Source organism: Myotis yumanensis, unplaced genomic scaffold (genome assembly GCF_028538775.1).
Source record: "Myotis yumanensis isolate MYYU_CA2020_CCGP unplaced genomic scaffold, mMyoYum1.0.hap1 SCAF_23, whole genome shotgun sequence".
Taxonomy (NCBI): Eukaryota; Metazoa; Chordata; class Mammalia; order Chiroptera; family Vespertilionidae; genus Myotis; species Myotis yumanensis.
In genome coordinates, this window is record NW_027223774.1 from 9,915,602 (window position 1) to 9,933,961 (window position 18,360).

Sequence of the window (18,360 nt, forward strand, 5' to 3'; positions counted from 1 at the left end):
TGACACCCTGATCTTGGACTTCCAGCCTCCAGACGGTGAGAAAATAAATTTCTGTGGGTTAAGCCCTCCCCTCGGTGGTACTTTGTTATGGCAGCCCCCAGATGGCCCTCAAGGATCCTTGCTTCCTGGTCTTCACACCCTGGTGTAGTCCCCTCCCATGGAGAATCATTGCTCTGCGTGATCAGCAGCATAAGACGGAGTCACAGTGTGACTAGGTGAGGCTCAGCTGTAAAAGGCATCGCAGTTTCTACCTTGGTCTCTTGGGTTTCTCTCTCTGGCGGAACCCAGTGCCATGTGGTGAAGACACTCAAACAGCGCCACGGAGGCTCACACCAAGAGGATGTGACCGAGAGCGAGAGCCAGCACCAATGCCAGCCGTGAGAAGGGATCCCCCGGCCCCGGTCAAGCCTTCAGATGATAGCAGCCCTGGCTGGCCGGCACCTAACGGCAACCTCACTGGGCATCCCAAACGGAATCATCCATCTAAGCCCCTCCCACACTCCTGACCCCCAGAAACAATAAGAAATAACAAAGTATTACTGTCATTCTACGCTACTGGGTTTGGGGTTATTTGTTACACAGTAATCGATAGCTAATACAGGACCTCCCTCTCCAATCCCCCTCCCCCTCCTCCCCAACCCTCCTCCTGCTTCCTTCATTGTCGGCCCCACACCATGACGACGCCATCAAAGACTCAAGCCAGTAGACTGAGGCCCAGAATGGCTCTGGGGAGCTGCAATATTATTTATACACTAAAGAAGAGGTGCCCACCCTCAGACATATGCACAAAATGGGGATTCGAAGAAATAAGACACCTGAAAAGCACTTAGAACAGGAAAGAGATGTGACCTAAACGCTTTCTAAACCAGGGCACCTATTTGGTGGAAATTTTAAATGAGTATAAATGATTGTTGTTAATATCCAAAAAGGAGAATTACACCAGTAAAAAAGACTGGTATCTTCACACTTTAAAACACACTGAACACAGAAAACCAATAATCATTAAATTCAACCTTGGTCCATATTGGCGTTTCTCAGAGTGGATGAAGTCCTGGGCACCTCATTGCCCAGGGGGGAGGTCACCTGTGCACACAGCAACAGCTGACCTGCCATGGTCTCTGTGGCCCTCTGGGTCTCTGTGGACCCACCTTGCAGGAGGGGACACCATCCACCTGGCCACCTTCACCCTGCCCCGTGCCCGCTCCCGCATGAAAGCCAGGTGGAAGGCGTCCCCTCCTGCTGCTTCTGTGACCTGTGGATGCGGGTGTCTTTGCTGCTGCAGCTCCAGGCCTGGTGCTGAGTCCTGCCAACGCTGTGAGGCCCTCCCCTTCACCCCCAATCCAGAGGACTCCCTCGCCACCAAGGGTATCTCCCTGAGATTCAGCCCCTCAAATCCTGTTTTCTCTGTCTTTTCATAATAAAAGGGTAATATGCAAATCGACTGAATGGCAGAACGACCAGTCGCTGTGATGTGCACTGACCACCAGGGGGCAGACACTCATTGCAGGAGCTGCCCCCTGGTGGTCAGTGCGCTCCCACGGGGGAGAGCCACTCAGCTAGAAGCTGGGCTGACGGCGGGAGCCTCTCCTGCCTCCACAGCAGCTCTAAGGATGTCTGACTGCGGGCCTAAGCCGTCAGCTGGACATCCCCCGAGGGCTCCCAGACTGCTAAAGGGCACAGGCCAGGCTGAGGGACGCCCCCCCCCCCGCCGCACCCGCAGTGCACGAATGTGGTGCACCAGGCCTCTAGTGTGTTTTCATAAGGCCCCATTAAACCCGAAGCCTGAATTCTTAGCTGCCAAAAACACCCCTTCAGTTGACAGCAGGGATGGCTTCATCGCCAAATCCTCCCAGGAGGCAAGGGCAAAATATCTGGCCTCTGTGCTCCCAGAGCCACAGAGGAGAGAGCAAAACTCAGCTCCCATCTCCTGGGCCGCTAGCACTCACCATGTTTCCAGGCTCTAAATGAACCGAGTTCTCAGGAGCGGCTGCCAAGGTAGCTTCTGTATCTCGTCCATTTTCCAGGTGGCACTCTAAGGCACAGAGAGGTTAAGTCACTTGTTCGAGGTCACCCAGCCGAGAAGCAGAGCTGCCTGGGTTCAAACTTGGGGGTCCAATCCTGAGCCCCTGTGCTGGTCCCCATACACCGCCTGTCCCCCGAGGATGAGGGAGGGACACGTGCAAGGCTAGGGGCTGTTTTCTCCGGCCGGCCCAAGGTTGGCGGCGATGCCCACCCACTGGGGCAGGAAGGCCGCCTGTGGCTTGAAGATCGTGCGGAAGCGGGAGTGGGGCAGGGTGAAGTTGGCCAGGTAGACTGCGTCCCCTCCTGCAAGGTAGGCGGCCCAGACCCCGAAGGTGCCCACGGTGAAGACGGTGTGGTTGCATTGCATGAGCAGCGCGAAGTCCTTGGCGGGGGAGCCCTGGCGACTGTTGCCTGCGAACACCACGTCCCCGAGGGAGCTGTTGATGTTCCGCCGGCACCAGGACATGTCATCGCTGGTGACCACGAAGACGGGGGTGGGGTGGCGGGCCCGGAACCAGTCCAGGGCCTGTCGCAGGTACGCGCGATCGGCCAGCACGCCCTTCCACACCCGCGGCATGACGCGGACGTAGTCCCCGCGGCGCACGTGGACGCCCACGAAGGTCAGCTGCGGGGCTCGTGGGGCCTGCAGGGCCCGGAGGAACCGCTGCGCCTCCTCCCGCACGTGGTCGTGCAGCGTGAACTCCCGCAGGATCTCGGGGCGCAGGTGGTGATAGAAGGTCCAGGAGCAGGGGTAGCCCGTGAGGCGCACGTACTCCCAGGGGAGGTGGCGGTACTGCTCCTCCATCCAGTCGTTGAGGGGGTAGTTGCGCCAGGGGATCCTGCCGGCCGTAGCGCCGTGCAGCACGGGCAGGGAGATCCTGAAGATGGGCGCCAGCGCGCTGTGCATCTGGGCCGGGATGGAGGCCGGCCGCCCGTTCAGCTTGGCCAGGGCATACAGTGTGGCGTACTGGCCCATCTGGTTGCCCAGGCGGCCTTGGGAGTTGATGGTCCACATGCCCCCCTGGGGGAGGTGCCTGGGGCCCAGGGCCACGAGGCCTCGGGAGGCCCAGGGGGCGGGCACCGGGGCCAGGCGCTGGTGGCAGTGGTAGATGACGGACACCACAAAGACGACGACGAAGAAGATGGTGGAGAAGGCAGGGCGAGCGGTCCAGGACCCCATGCTGGCTGCAGGGGGAGAAGGGACCCAGGTCAGGAGGGATGGCGGGGCACTCCGCTGGGTCTCACTCCTCCCCCGCCAGGTCATACATGTATTCACTCACTCTCTCATCCTCGGGGCGCTTCAGGCCTGGGTCCGAGTCCCAGTCCGGCCCTCACTGGCGCTGTGTGACTTTAGTCAAGTCACTTCACCTCTCTGAATTCCAGGCTCCTCACCCGTTAAACGGATGATTAGCTGAAGTATCTGAAAGTGCCCATTTCTGACCTTACCCCATTGCACATGGTCCGAGCTAACAGGCCGCCTTACTACGTTTGCGTGAGGATTAAAGGAAGTTGCACTATCACTTGCAGGCCGTGCCTGGCACGTAGGAAACGCTCGCTAAGTGACTAAGACAAGTACTGCCAGGCTTACTGGCGAAGCTGTGTTCTGGGACGTTCACAGGCCAAGAAGGCGGCACAATAGGAGGTCAGGAGCACAGACAGCCCAGGTTCAGGGTGGGCTCTGCCTCCCGCTGGCTGGCCAACCCTGAGCACGTTACTTAACCCCCTAGGCCTGTCTACCCCTCAGTACAATGGGGTCGCCCATAGCACCTCCAGGAACTGCGCTCCAGAGCCTCCGCCATGGTGAGGGCTTCCTGTTGCTGTGGGTGGGTGTGGTGGATTCATGCCGGTCAGACCCTTCCCCCTTCCCTGCCCTTGAATCCGGGCGGGCCTGCCACTGCCTCAGCCAATCAAACATGGCGAAAGTGAGGTTGTGCCCTTTCTGGGCCAGGACTTAAGGGACCAGCAGTTCCCACTTCCTGCTTCTGTAACATTCTCTCTGCATTGCTTTAATATTAAGGTCTGTGATGAACCCTTTTTATTTTTGGGGTAATGACTTCATTGAGACAATATTCAAATATCATGCAATTCACTCATCAACAGTGTGCAGCCCTGGCCAGTTGCTCAGTGGTTAGAGCATCAGCCTGTGGCCCGAAGGGTCGTGGGTTCAATTCCCAGTCAAGGGCACGCGCCTCAGTTGTAGGTTCATCCCCGCCCCGGTCGGGGTGCTTTCGAGAGGCAACCCATCGATTTGTCTCTCATGCCAATGTTCCTCTCTCTCCCTCTCTCTCTCCCTCTCTCTCTCCCTCTCTCTCTCTCTCCCTCCCTCCCTTCCATTCTCTCTAAAACTCAACGGAAAAAATATCCTCAGGTGAGAACTTTTTTAAAAAGTGTGCAATTTAATGGCCTTTTAGTATATTCAGAGTCGTGCAACCATTACAATTTTTAGAAAAATTTTATCACCCTAAAAAGAAACCCTGTGGTCCTTAGTCACCCCCCCAATCTTCCCATCCTCCCTGCCTCCGTGCTTTAGCTGCTCTATATAATTCATATAAACGAAATAATTCAATATGTGGTTCTTCGTGACTAGCTCCTTTCACTTAGTATCATATTCTCTTTTTTAATTGATTTTTAGAGAGAGGAAGGGAGAGGGAGAGAGAGAAACACTGATGTGAGAGCAAAACATCAATCCTGCTGCCTCCTGCACACCCCGTATTGGGGACTGAGTCCACACCGGGGTATGTGCCCTGACTGGGAATTGAACCGGTGACCTTTAGGTGCCCAGGACAACGCCCAACCAACTGAGCGACACTGGCCATCGTGTTCTCAAGGCTCATCCATCCTGTCGCATGAGTCGGTACGTCGCTGACTTCTTTTATAGCTAATATTCCAGTGCTCGTTTGTCTATCAGTTCATCAGTCGATAGGCATTTGGGTTGTGCCCCCTCTTGGGCTCTTATGCCTGTGCTGCCGTAAACACGTGTGCACCAATCTCTGTGTGGACCGCCGTTTTCACTCCCCCGGGGATTGACCGAGGAGTGGAATTGCTGGGTCACGTGCTAACCGTTGAATAGTTCCAGGAGCTGCAGCCTGTTTTCCACAGCAGCTGCCATTCCATTCCCAGCCCCGTGTGAGGGGTCTGATTTCTCCACACCCTCTCCACGCTCGCTAATGCCCGTCTATGTGCTCACAGGAAGTGTGCAGTGCTCTTTCCTGGTGGAGCCCGCACGGTGGAGCCACCCCCAGCTCACCTCAGCGCCTCCCGACTCCACTGGACTCTCTGAGCCTCGGTTTCCTGTCCTGTAATGGGATGAGTTACCTTCTTCAGGAGTTGCTTCTTTTTTTGTTTTGTTAATCCTCACCTGAAGATAGTGTTCCCCATTGCTTTTCAGAGAGAATGGAAGGGAGGGAGAGGGGGAGGGGGAGGGGAAGAGAGAGAGAGAGAAACACTGATATGAGAAAGACACATTGACTGGTTGCCTCCCCCTCTCCCCCCAACCTGGGGCAGGGCTCGAGCTGCAAACCGAGGTACATGTCCTTGACCAGGAATCGAACCCATGACCCTTTGGTGTGGGGGCTGGCCCTCTAACCACTGAGAAACCCTGGCCAGGGCAGGAGTTGCTTCTTTTTGAGTCAGTCTCTCCTCCAGCTCTCACGTGGGCTCCCAGGTCTCCAGTGCGTCCTGATCCGCTTCCCCCCCCCACACCCCCTCCCCGCCCCTCCTCTGGGGTCATCCCAGTGGCTACAGCTCAGGAGTCCCCCAAGCCCCTGCAGAAGCCCCGGACTGTGCAGCCTCCAGTCTGGGTCAGCTGGCTTCCACCTCACCCATCTCTGCTTCCACTGGCTCCCTTGAATGTTGGGGCTCTGTGGGCCTGGCCTCAGTTCTCCTCCCATAATCCAGGGCTCCTCCCTTGAGTAATCTGACCATCTAGGGCCCTCCTTGACTGAAGCATAGGTGGCCTGGGTTCCCAGCGGGGTCAGCTGGCTCTCGGCACATGAGGACTAATATGACATCACACTCCTTCCACTGAGGGGCACAGAACGTTCCCGAATTGCAATTTTTCGACTTTACAACGGTACGAAAGCAATATGCCTCCAGTAGAAACCATACTTCCAATTCGGAATTTTCATCTTTCCCGGGCTAGCGAGATGTGGTAGGGTGCTCTCTCATGATGCTGGGACCAGCAGCGAGATGATTTTGCCCAACTGCAGGCTAAGGTAAGGCTGGCTAGGCTGAGCTACGATGTTTGATAGTTGAAGTTACTTTTCTTTTTTAAAAAATATTATTTTTATTGATTTCGGAGAGGAGAGAGATAGACACATCAAAGATGAGAGAGAATCATTGATGGGCTGCCTCCTGCAGGCTCCCTACTGGGGATGGAGTCTGCAACCCAGGCATATGCCCTGGCTGGGCACTGAGCCCTGACCTCCTGGTTCATAGGTTGATGCTCATAGGTAGTTTAAGTCTATTAAGTGCTTTTTTTGGGGGGGGGGGGTGCCCTTGACCAGAATCGAACCTGGGACCCTTCAGTCCGCAGGCTGACGCTCTATCCACTGAGCCAAACCAGCCAGGGCTAAATGAATTTTCTTGAATTTTATCGGATATAAGCCCATCGTAAGTCCAGTAGCATCGGAGCGAGAAACGTCTTGCTTGCTGCTTTAGTTTCCAAAACAGCGAGTGAAACCTGCCCCAGAGCCCCTCTTCTCATGGGGACAACTCTGTCCCCGTCTTTCTCGCTGCCTGCCCTCAGCTCCTGCCTGGGTCCCCGTGGGGAAGGCTTCACCTCCAGCCGCTCACTGGCCCTGGGCTCCTGGGGCGGAGGAACCAGCTCAGGACAAAGGTACCACCACCCGGGGCCACCTCCACGGTGCGTGGTCCGTGCAGTCACACAGGCCCTGACCGCCAAAGGGCCCCGTGTTGGGTTTAATGCTCTGCTCTCAGCCTCTAGAAATTCTCAGTAAGTTTGAACAAGGCACCACGTTTTCACTTGGCACAAGGCTCTGCAGATCAGGCAGCCAGACCCGCTGCCGCGCTCAAGAGCTCCCTCTCCTGGCTGCTCATCGGCTGAACAAGGGAAAGGCCGAGGCAAGCGGGGAATGGAGGCTGAGGACCGAGGCGCCTGGGTCCTGCCACGGGCCAGGCAGGTCTCAGCGCTCACGGCCCTGGGCTACAGTCCTTACAGCCGTTTCCCTCAGATGGTGGCAAACCCCAGCCGAACTGAACTCATTAGGGGACGAAATCTGGCCTGACCGCACGTGCGGCCATTTGTAGGCGTCTCTCAGTGTGAATGCTGGGTGTTCGGCTGCAGAAACAATAAGGTTTGCTGAGGGATGCTGTCAGACCCAGCCAGTGGGCTACGTGCACGCTGCCCCCGCACCCCACGATGGTGCCAAAACACAGCTTCTAGAATGTCTGGTCCAAAGAGCTTCAGATACGAGACTGCAGGCCTTGGCCTGTCTTCGCTCCTTTCGTCCTCACCACCGCCCAGGAGGAAGGTGCATTTTATGCCCTTTTAACAGATGAGGACACTAAGGCACAGAGAGGTTAAGAAACTTGCCTGACGTGTCACAGCTAGGAAGGAGGCGGAGCCTGGACTGGAACCCAGGCCATGTGTTTTAGGGGACTGTGCTCTCAGTTACTGTCCTGTGTTTTTCGAGCATGTCCTGCGGGTGCACACACGCTCCCTTGGGTGACACGGAGGGTTGGACCTGCCTGCCTCACGGGGCCTCTGCTAGTTCTGGGTCGGGTCCCACCCTGCTGAGCCACCTCAGAGCTGTGCCCTGGCAGGGCCTCTCTCCGTTCCGGGGCGCTGTGAGTGTACAGGTGGCGAATAGTTGAGGAAACCTCCCACCCAAAATCTCCTTTTCAACTTGGGGGGAATGGTTTCCTCCCCCTCTGGCTGCTTCTGTCCCTTCCTCCTCCCCCGGGACACCTTTGTGGGTACTAATCCCCTCAGGCAGCTCAGGCTATTTAGAAGGGGAGGGAGCCCTGGCCGGGGTGCTCAATGGTTAGAGCGTGGCCCGCGCACCAAAGGGTCATGGGTTCAATTCCCAGCCAAGGGCATGTACCTGAGTTGTGGGTTCACTCCCAACCCTGGTCAGGGGTCAGGGATCAGGGGTCAGGGGTCAGGGTACTGGTTGCTGGAGGCAACCAGTGAGACATCAATGTTTCTCTCTCTCTCTCTCCCCTCATCCCTCCCTCCCTCCTTCCACTCCCTCTGAAAAAGAATGGAAAAAAATACCCCCACCCCCATGAGGATTAACAACAACAAAAAGGAACAAAAGGGAGGACAGGAATAGCTCCCCTCCGGATAACATTAGCTTAAGGAACCTCTATCCCAAGGTGGGGAGGAGAAAGTGAGACCTAAGCCTTATCCTTGCATCTTCTCTGGCAGCAAAACCAGCCTTTGCTCCGCCCGCTGCTCCCCTGCCTGGGCTGTTCCTGCCCGACGCCACGCCGATGCCCGATGCCCTTCAGGTCACAGCCCACATGTCCCCTCGGACCCCTGACCTTCCACCATGTTCTAGAACGAATGGTTTATTCCTTTCCAGTAGTGACCTCTCCTCGCTTGAGACTGTGAGCCTGACATGGACGAGCTCTGTGCGTGTCCACGTGTGCTCACCTGTGCTCAGTGTCTGCACAGGGAGGGCCTCTGCACCCCTTCTCCTGTCACTCACACCCCCACTGTCAGGTCCCACATCCCCCTCTGACTTCAGGGTGCCTCAGCCCCCAACCCCTTCCTCTGGCAGCTAACTCCTCCTTACAGTTTACTTTCAAATCCGAAGTCCCGCCCTCGCTGGTTTAGCTCAGTGGATAGAGCAGTAGCCTGTGGACTGAAGGGTCCTGGGTTCGATTCCGGTCAAGGGCACATGCTCGGGTTGTGGGCTTGATTTCAGAGAGGAAGGGAGAGGAGAGAGAGATAGAAACATCAAAGATGAGAGATAATCATTGATTGGCTGCCTCCTGCACATCCACAACCCAGCCATGTGCCCTTGACTGGAATCGAACCCAGGACCATTCAGTCTGCAGGCCGATGCTCTATCCACTGAGCCAAACTGGCTAGGGCTAAAAATATATATATATTTTTTTAAATCCCAAGTCCTTGTCCTGCTCCAGCCGGCCAGCCCCTCCCCCGGAACCAGAAGTGCGGATTGCTCGGATTGCACCGATGTGGCCTCCCCCGCCCAAGGCAGGCTCTGGACAGAGGTCCGGATCCCTGTCGGGGTCGGGCCCATGCGGTGCCACAGTCAGTGCCGAGGTCCTGGAGGCCACAGCGGCACATACCTGTGCCTCATCCTCCGAGGCCCTAGCTCTTCTCAGTGGAGGTGATGGACAAAACCATTCAGTAGGTAATAGAGTTGACAGCAACATTTGCATGACAATTTCACGACTGGAGCCCTGAGGCCTCGCTGGAAACTGGCCCTGGGGGAGGCTGGCTTTGAGCTCTGTCCTCCTCGGGGTCCCCACTTTCGGCTGCTAGAGCCACTGAGGCCCCAAGCATGCCGGCCTCACCTCCGTCCCCACCCTCAGAAAGCAGCTCACGAGCCTTCCAAGAGCCCCGCGCTTTAGGGCTTGCAAGCCCCTGACTTGACCGCTCAGTTACCCACAGCTGACAGAAGGTTCCAGAGGGAGGAGGGGCTGGCTTGGGGTGACGTCCCACCTCAGTGTGAGGGGCCCTGACCCACAGCACCGCGTGGTGGGGCTGAACCGCCGGCTGTTCCAGGGGCGACTGTGAGTGCAGCGGGGACCCCTGGCCCCGGCCCATCCTACCTGCCCGGAGCCCCCTCCTGGGCCAGCTTCGGTCCCCGGGGCGACGGCTCTCAGGTCCCACGCAGGGCAGGCCGGGCGGTGGTGCGGCTGGCAGGGGTCCCTGCGGGGAGAGGGAGGCTGCGGTTGGTGAGGGGATTGGGGCAGGGGGGGCGGTAGTGGTGTTGGATTCTGCAGCTCAGCTCTGAGCTCCCGCCCAGAACCCCCACTAGCCGGGGCCTGAGAACAGCCACTCGGCGCTCACTCCCGAGGGCCCAGGCCGGCGCGCTGCTGCGGGAAGACCGGTGAGGAGGACGCTCTCTGCCTGGGCGCAGGTCTGACCCACGTCAGGGGTGACGGGCGGGTGACTGTAAACCAGCGGGGGGGGGGGGGGGGGGGCGGTCAGGGGGGAAGGAGCCTGAGGCCCAGATGGACCTCCACGCTGCCTGGGGTCCCTGGCTCTGGGTCTGGTGGGAGCACAACCAGATTCTGTACCTTAAAGGGGCTGGGGGTGGGCTCCAGCTCCCAGGAGGGGTAGGGCTGGCCATGTGGGTCCCCGGTGGGCAGGGGTGGCTTCTGGGTTCCTTAGGGGCATGGGGGGGGGGGGCTGGGAGGGGGGGTTCACGGTCTGGTTGCCCAAGGGGCTAAGGACCAGAAAGTGGCCCGGCCTGAACCACCCAGGCAGGGGAGGAGAGCTGGGAGGGGTGCGGGGCTAGGCCCTTCACGCGCTGGTGCCCAGGGACTCCGGGCAAATGCCAAATGCCGGCAGCCAGAGCGCAAAATGGCGCCAGGCTCCTCTGAAGGGGCGGAGGGTGGTGCCTGTCATGGGGGGGAGGGCAGGGGGCAGTCTCTGCACTGGGGACACTGGAGACTGTAGGATCAGGCTGAGGGAGGCTGGGACCCCACCTGCACCCCCAGACTCCCAGCCTGGGTCCCGACTCAGAGCCAGGGCACTGGGCAGTGGGGCCCAGAAAGGCTCCAAGACCCTCAGATCTGAGTGAGCCTCACTGGGGGCTGTGGCCCTGGGAGGGGAGGGGTGGCATCCCAGCACCAAGTCCTTCCCAGCTCTGCCATCCTGAGGTCTGGACTTCTGGCCCCTTGGACACCCCAGCCCTGCCGCGCTCTCTCCTGCCTCAGCACACACCACCCCAACATCTGTTCCCCCATCTGCTCGGGGGACCTGAGATCAGTGTTGAACATGGGGGCTCAGATGCCTGGACCCTGAGGCCTAAGACGGCAGACGGCAGGCTGAGCCGATGGGAAAGTCCTCAGACCCCAAGCCCAGGCCCTCCCACCGGGCGTCCTGGGGGAATCAGCCATCTGCCTCCCCTGCCCCACAGGGCTCCGCACCCGCTCCTCACCGCCCCCCACCCCCACCCGCCTGTCCTCGCCCTCAGCATGGTTCTCTGGGCTGTGCACCTGGGGGGAAAGGGTTAAGGGCCGGGGAGGCTGGGGGTGGGTGGCGGGGAGGCCCAGTGGTTTGGCGGTAATCCCCTCCGTGCCCTGGGTGTGGAGAACAAGGTTAGGGCACCACGTGGGAAAGGGCCTCACTCTGATCCCTGCAGGCCGGGGCCTGGCCTCCAGCTTCTGATCGCCCGCCCGCCCGCCCGCACCTTCCCTCCTCCCCTTCCCACCGCCAGGCCTGGCCGGGCCTGCTGGGCTGTCTGTGCTCTTGATTCCAGATGCCTCAGCCACAGCCTGTCTGTCTGTCCCAGCCCGTAGGCGCCCTGGGCCCTGCCCGACTCCCCGTGGACGCTGGGTGCCCGGGCCTCCCGGCCTCCCCTCGGTGCCTGTGTCTCTCCGCCGCTCTCCTCTCGTCTGTCTCTGCGGCTGTGCCCTGGCCCGCAGTCTAGTCCTTTGTCTTGGAGCTTCATCCATTTCTAAACGCCCCTCCCCTGCCCAGCTCTGACCCACCACCCTGATCTGATGCCCTCCCTCAGGCTCGCCACCTGCACCCCCCCTGCCCTCTCCCCAGGGCCCCTGCCCCCCGACACTGACAGATCGCTCTGGGGTGTTAAGCTACGGATTAGTTCAGGCAAAATTCTCGATTTTGCTTGCGTTCTTTCCCCTTCGGGTTGTGTAAACAGTAATTCTCCCCAGATGGAACTATTTTCCTCGCTTAGAGCAGCCGGGAGGGGCTCGGGCAGGGCTGGGTGGAATGCCGGGGTCTCGGGGGGCCTGAGGGAGCCGGTGGAGGCTGACACTCGAGGACAGCCTGAGGCTCCCAGCCTGGCCCCTCCTGTCCTCCCCAGGTACTTGCCCTGCTGGGACCATGTCCGTGACCTTCGCCCTCTTGCTCCTCCTGAGCCAGGCCACCTCAGACCCCTGCTACCACCCGGGGGGCCGCCCCCGCTTCTGCCTCCCACCCGTGACCCAGCTGGCTGGCGTGGCGGCCTCCTGCCCCCAGGCCTGCGCCCTCTCCACAGGGGCCGAGGGCAGCAGGGCCGCCTGCAATGGCAGTGTGACCCTGGCCCTGGGGGGCTCCTTCCTCCTGGCGTCCGTCAGCCTGCGCTTCTGCACCCCAGGACCCCCAGCCCTGGTCGTGTCGGCCGCCTGGGCCACGGGGGGCCCCTGGAGATCGCTGTGGCGCAGACCCGCCTGGCCCGGCGCCTTGGGGGGCCCCGAAAAAGTGACCTTCCGTGCCCCAGCAGGCTCTAAGGCCAGCGTGGTGGCCAGTCACCTCCGAGTGGAGTTTGGGGGCCGGGCAGGGCTGGCCGCAGCTGGAGTGAGAGGACGCTGCCAGTGCCACGGCCACGCCGCCCGCTGCGCTGCCCGTGCCCGGCCCCCCCCGCTGCCGCTGCCGCCACCACACCACCGGCCCGGGGTGCGAGAGCTGCCGCCCGTCCCACCGAGACTGGCCCTGGCGGCCTGCCACACCCTGGCACCCCCACCCTTGCCTACGTGAGTCCTGGGCCCGCTCTCCCCAACCTCACCCACCACCAGGCCCACGGTCCCTTGTCCCTAAGGGGCAGGATGCTCTCCCGCCCCAGAGCTGCCTGCTCCTTGCTTCTCCCCTCACTGTTCTCCAGCTGGGGGTCCCCTCTTCACCTCCCCGCACAGGCTCTACTGCCTGCCCCGCTTCTCTGCTGCCTACCTGCCCATTAGGGGGCCCCTGCTCTCCCTGACCCTCGATCACAATGATAATGATAATGACACGAATAAACACCCAGCCCAGGGCCTGGCTTGCTGCAGGGACCCCGTCCTGACTCGTTCATTGTGCAGCTGTCACCCGCTACGTGCCGGGCAGGCACTGTCAGCAGGCCCATCTTACAGATGAGGAGACTGAGGCTAGAGTTGGGAAGTCCCTTGCGCACAAGGACACACAGCCAGTAAGTGGCCGGGCCAGAAGCTGGGCTGGGGGTCTTGGCTTGTCCCTGCCACGCTCCTGTCCGGCGCTGCCACACTCAGTGTCCTCGGGCAGCAGACAGGACTCACTGCCTGGCTCTCCTTCCGGCTCCTCTGGTGTGATCCTCGCAAGTGGCCCAACCTCTCTCTGCCTCCGTTTCCCCACCTGTGAAGTAACAGTATTTCCTTTATGGGCGGCAGTGAAACTCCAACGAGCTCATTCATATACAGGGAGTCCTTAGAGCAGGGGTGGGGAACGTCCGGCCCTCGGGCCACCTAAGGCCCGAGAAATCATTGGGTCTGGCCCTGCCAAGGCATCCGGGACGAGTTCATTGAATGTCTGGCCAACGACAGCAGGCTGGTTTTTAAGTCGATAATATCGTATGGCCCGCAAATGATGTTATAAATATCCAGTGGCCCTTGGCAGAAAAAAGGGTCCCCAGCCCTGCCTTGGAGTAAAGCCTCCTGGGGCACCTGGCACTGAGGAAGAGCTTGCCGGGTCTCTGCCAATGTTGCCATCCCCGACACCGAGGCGAGGCCCGGCCCTCATCCATCACCTGCCCTAAGTCTCACTGCCGGCAAGGGCGCCCCCAGCGCTCCCCGGGCCTGGCCCCGCCCGCTCAGCGCCTTCTCCCGCTGCTGCTCCCAGACTGCAGCTCTGAGTCTGGCCCCCCTCCCCCTTCCCTGCAGAAGCCCCTCCTCAGAGACAGCCCCCCTGCTCCTCCCGCCTCCAGCTGGCAGCCCTTGCTAGCAGGTCTGAGGCCCTGGGAGGTGACCCCACTCCACTGAGAGATACACACAGAGGCACAAAGACACACACACACACACACACACTCACTCCAACTCCCTGGACGCCCCTCCCTCTACCTCCCACGTGCTGTGCCCTTTTCACCCTGTTTCTTCCTGCAATGACTGACTTACAGACCGTCCATTGTCCTCAGCTCCCCACTCTACCCTCATCCTAACAGGGGTCCTCCTTGACCCTCTGCCCCTACCACCTCAGGGCCTCTGTTCAGTGGATCCATTCCCACCAGCCAGATCTGAGGGAGGGAGGGAGGGGAGATAACATGGCCTGGGGGTGCAGCGGGGCTCAACCTGGGCCTGGGAAGAACCTGGGAGCAGGGGGAGGCTGTCCCTCTGCGAATCACCTCCCCCCCACCCCCCACCCCTCCCCCACGCCCCACCAGGCTGAGCTGGGCTGTGGCCTCTGCACCTGAGTACGAGACCAACTGTTGTGACGGAGAAGGGTTGAGACAGGATGGGACTCACTCCTGTGGTGAAGCTGCAGGCTTTCCGGAAGTGGTGGCCTGAACCCCTTCCCCACTGAACAGGGAGGAAACCGAGGCTCAGAGAGGCAGCGTCATTTCCCCAAGAACACACAGACACCCGGCTCCCTGATGACCTTCCCACTAGTCCTCTGGGTCTCGGGACTTGCCAGCCCAGCCTCTCAACCCTCCTGGAGTCCACAGCTCCTTCGATCGCTCCGAGGAGTGGTCCACGGACCCCCACATCAGCATCTCACTTTGGGATGTTTGCTAGAAATACAGACCCCTGGGCCCAGCAGAAGCCCCAGGGCTGGGCCCTGGAACCTGCATTGTTCTTTTTCAACGTCTAGCCCGGGAATCCTGATAAACAGTAAGATTTGAGAGCCACTGCCTTCGGACACCTGATCAGTGCTCCCGGGACAATGTCCACAGTCCTCACAGAATCCTGTGAACTATGTAGGAGCACAGGCTCCGGAGCCCGGAGGCCTGGGTTCCAATCCTGCCCCTGACCGCCCCTCAGCTGAGTTACCTTGGGCAAGTGTCCTCACCTCTCTGTGCCTCAGTTTGCACATCTGTAAAATGGGGATGGGGACAGCGCCGGCCTCACAGAGCTGCCGCGAGAATGCCACACACCGGGCACTCAGCCCCTGGCACCTGGCGCGCGGAAGCTCTCAGCGGGCAGGTCCGTGCGGTGTGTCAGGCCCTGAGTTAAGCACTTTCTATCTATTAGGTTTCATTTAAACCGCAGGAAGCAGATAATGTAAGTGTCATTTTACAGCAAAGGCAGCTGAGCTACAAAAAGGAGAAGTCAAATGCCCAAGGAGCACAGTGGGACATGACACGTAGGGTCTGACTCTGTAGCCTGCGCCCAGAGCCGCCACTCTGTAAGCCCCCTGGTTTCACACCATCGAGGTTCATCAGTCCCCTGGGGCTTACCCGGCTCCAGAGCCCCCATTTTAAAGACGAGAATAGAGGTTGTAAGACCCAGGCTTAACCAGGTACCCCCATCAGGCAGTCCCTCTTAGATTTCCTGAGGACAGGGGGAGAAAACTGGGGACAGGAAACAGAAAGCCGTGGTCTGATGGGCCCCATCTCGCTCCCAGCCTGTTCCTGCAACCAGCACGCCCGCCGCTGCAGGTTCAACTCGGAGCTGTTCCGGCTGTCGGGGGGCCGGAGTGGCGGTGTCTGCGAGCGATGCCGCCACCACACAGCCGGGCGGCACTGCCACTACTGCCAGCCAGGGTTCTGGAGGGACCCCGGGCAGCCTATCACCAGCCGTAAGGCCTGCAGGGGTGAGTGCAGACTGAAGCCCAGCCTAGGCGGGTCTGAGGCCGGAGGGGCTGGGGAACGGAGAGGGAGCGTCTAGGGCCCAGACACCCACATCCGAGATCCTCTCTTCACACAGCCTGCCAGTGCCACCCTATTGGGGCGACGGGCGGCACCTGCAACCAGACCAGCGGGCAATGTTCCTGCAAGATAGGGGTCACCGGCCTGACGTGCAGCCGCTGTGGCCCTGGCTACCAGCAGAGCCGCTCCCCCCGGATGCCCTGCCAGCGTGAGTCCTGAGGGGCCACCGTCCTGCATAGGGTTGGAAGGAGACATCACAGACCTCCAGTGGACAAAGCAGGATGAGGGCTGGGTCCTGGGATGGGGACGAGAGGCAGGAGGCCGGACTCGGGGTTCCGGGGGAAAGTGGGGACTGAAAGTCCAGTCTCCTCAGTCGGTCTCAGTCTCGGAGAGGAAAAGGCTGGGGGCCTGGACCCCTCCATCTGAGGGAGGCAGGGCTGGGGGTGCAGATTCCTGGGTCTGAAGGAAGCAGGTCCGGAGAGAAGGGCAAAGGGCGCTTGCCCTCTTATGCCTGAACAGCTGGACTCCTGGGGGGTGGGGATGGGGGGGAAGGGGGGCAGGAACTAAGGTCAAATTTCTCCTCCGGTCTCTCCTAGGAATCCCAGAGGCAACAACCACCCTGCCGACGACCTCCAGTGCTTACGGCTCCGGTAAGACAGGCGGGCGTGGAGACTCCCACCAGCAAGAGGGGCTGGGGATGGGCTGATGGGGCTCCCCAGTGGGGACACGGGGGTGGCCCATTGAGCTCAGTCCCGGGGTCTGAGCACCCCAGCTGCCCATCAAGATGGAATGGGGGGCTGGGCAGGGACAGAAGGCTGTGGTCCCGGCCTCGGGAGCCCACGGCAGACAGCCCGACCCTCCCCAGACCCTCAGTGCCACAACTACTGCAATGTCTCGGGCACCAGGGTACACATGAGCCTGCGGAGGTTCTGCCAACAGGACTACGGTGAGTGATGGGCAGAAAAGGGCCTGCGGCTACAGAGGGGCCCGGATGACACGCCAGCCCCGTCTCCGGCCTTTTTCTCATCCTCAATGGGAAGGGGCGGTCGACTCTAAAGCGCCTTTCCTGCTACAGGACCTAATGCGACAAGAAAATTGGGGGGGGGGGGTGGGGGGCAGGGGCAGTGGAAGGGAGTGTTCCCTTCCCCGCTATGTCTCCTCTTTCCCTCTGTTCTTGGTTCTTGGCCTCGGCCCCATCCCCACAGAGACGCACCCTCCCTGATGTGACCCCGGAAGCCCACCCTCAGGTCCCCGCCCCTCCCCATCAGAACCGACCCCCGGGGTCCCTGGAGGCTCCCCCACCACCCAGGCCTGACATCTCTCCGCCCCTCAGTTCTCCACGCGCAGGTGCTGGCGGCGGAGGCGGAGGCGGAGGCGGCGGCGGCGGGCCAGGCCTGGCAGCGGCTGGCCCTGCACGTGCTGGCCGTGTACAAGCAGCGAGCGCGGCAGCCCGTGCGCCGCGGCGGCCAGGAGGCCTGGGTGCCCGGCGCCGACCTGGCCTGCGGCTGCCTCCGCCTGCAGCCCGGCTCCCACTACCTGGTGCTGGGCAGCGCGGCGGGCGGCCCCGACCCCGCGCGCCTGGTCCTCGACCGCCACGGCCTCGCGCTTCCCTGGAGGCCGCGCTGGGCCGGGCCGCTGCGGCGGCTGCAGCGGGAGGAGCGAGCGGGCGGCTGCCGCGCCCTGCAGCCTCCAGCCCCGGCCTTGCGCCCCGAGCGCGATGGCCTCGAAAGCCAACGGGTGCGCTAGGACGAACCCGGGAGCAGAGCCTTTTACCTCGACGGCGCGCGTCCCTGAGCCAATCAGACCTCGCGGTGCCCCTGACGTCACTGGCCTGCGCCAGCGCCGTGCAGGCGCGGAGGCCTCTTCACCCACGGCAGCCAACTGCAAACGGGACCTTTGGTGCTCTGGCTGGACTTTTGGCCTGAGTCCCGTGAAACTAGTCTCCTCAATAAAATCTTAAATCTTGAGGGATGTTGGCTACAGACCCCCTGATCGGTGCCGGGAGGGGATCTGAGGGGCAAATGAAGAAGGCGTCGAGTAGAGCTGCGGAGCCCAGAGATGGCTGCCGCTCCCTGAGAAAACGGCCAATCCAATGAAAGAGATGATATGACGTCACTAAGTGCTAGGCAGATTGTGTTGCCTTAGGATTGGGTAAAAGCGAGGGGGTGGGGACAGTGGCTGGAAAAGGCGGGAATGTGTCTTTTCAGGATAGCCGTGCCAGCTTTCCGGAAAGTTCCAGATTTAGGAACTTTCCTTTCCAGAAGGATCTCAGGATGGTTTCTGAGAAGGGAATAAAAAGACTTTGAGTAAATACCCAACAATAGTTCTGAGTGGGGTCCACCTCATCTGGAAGCATAGCCTAAGGCCCAGCGGTTCTCAACCTGTGGGTCGCGACCCCTTTGGCGGTCAAACGACCCTTTCACAGGGGTCGCCTAAGACCATCCTGCAGATCAGATATTTACATTACGATTCATAACAGTAGCAACATTACAGTTATGAAGTAGCCACGAAAATAATTTTATGGTTGGGGGTCACCACATGAGGAACTGTATTTAAAGGGCCAGAAGGTTGAGAACCACTGGCTAAGGCCCTTTCCCCGAGAGAATAGCCAATTGCAAGCCACAGAGTAGTATGACAT

At 60.4% G+C, this 18,360-nt stretch overlaps 2 protein-coding genes across 2 annotated transcripts; one reads left to right on the forward strand and one right to left on the reverse strand.

The window, feature by feature from the left end:
* Window positions 1-2,185: 2,185 nt before the first annotated feature.
* On the reverse strand, window positions 2,186-5,357 carry LOC138999816 (galactoside 2-alpha-L-fucosyltransferase SEC1-like). Its single transcript, XM_070402048.1, has 2 exons — window positions 5,270-5,357; window positions 2,186-3,207 (listed from the first exon to the last, which is right to left on the reverse strand). Exon 2 carries the CDS (start codon window positions 3,200-3,202, stop codon window positions 2,186-2,188), a length of 1,017 nt encoding a protein of 338 aa, XP_070258149.1. The 5' UTR covers window positions 3,203-3,207; window positions 5,270-5,357.
* A 6,680-nt stretch (window positions 5,358-12,037) lies between these two features.
* Window positions 12,038-17,468, forward strand: NTN5 (netrin 5). The gene is given in 7 exon segments (XM_070402571.1): window positions 12,038-12,547; window positions 12,549-12,666; window positions 15,479-15,667; window positions 15,781-15,930; window positions 16,319-16,372; window positions 16,588-16,668; window positions 17,056-17,468. Coding segments are annotated over 7 exon segments (1,515 nt in total).
* The last annotated feature ends 892 nt before the right edge of the window (window positions 17,469-18,360 follow it).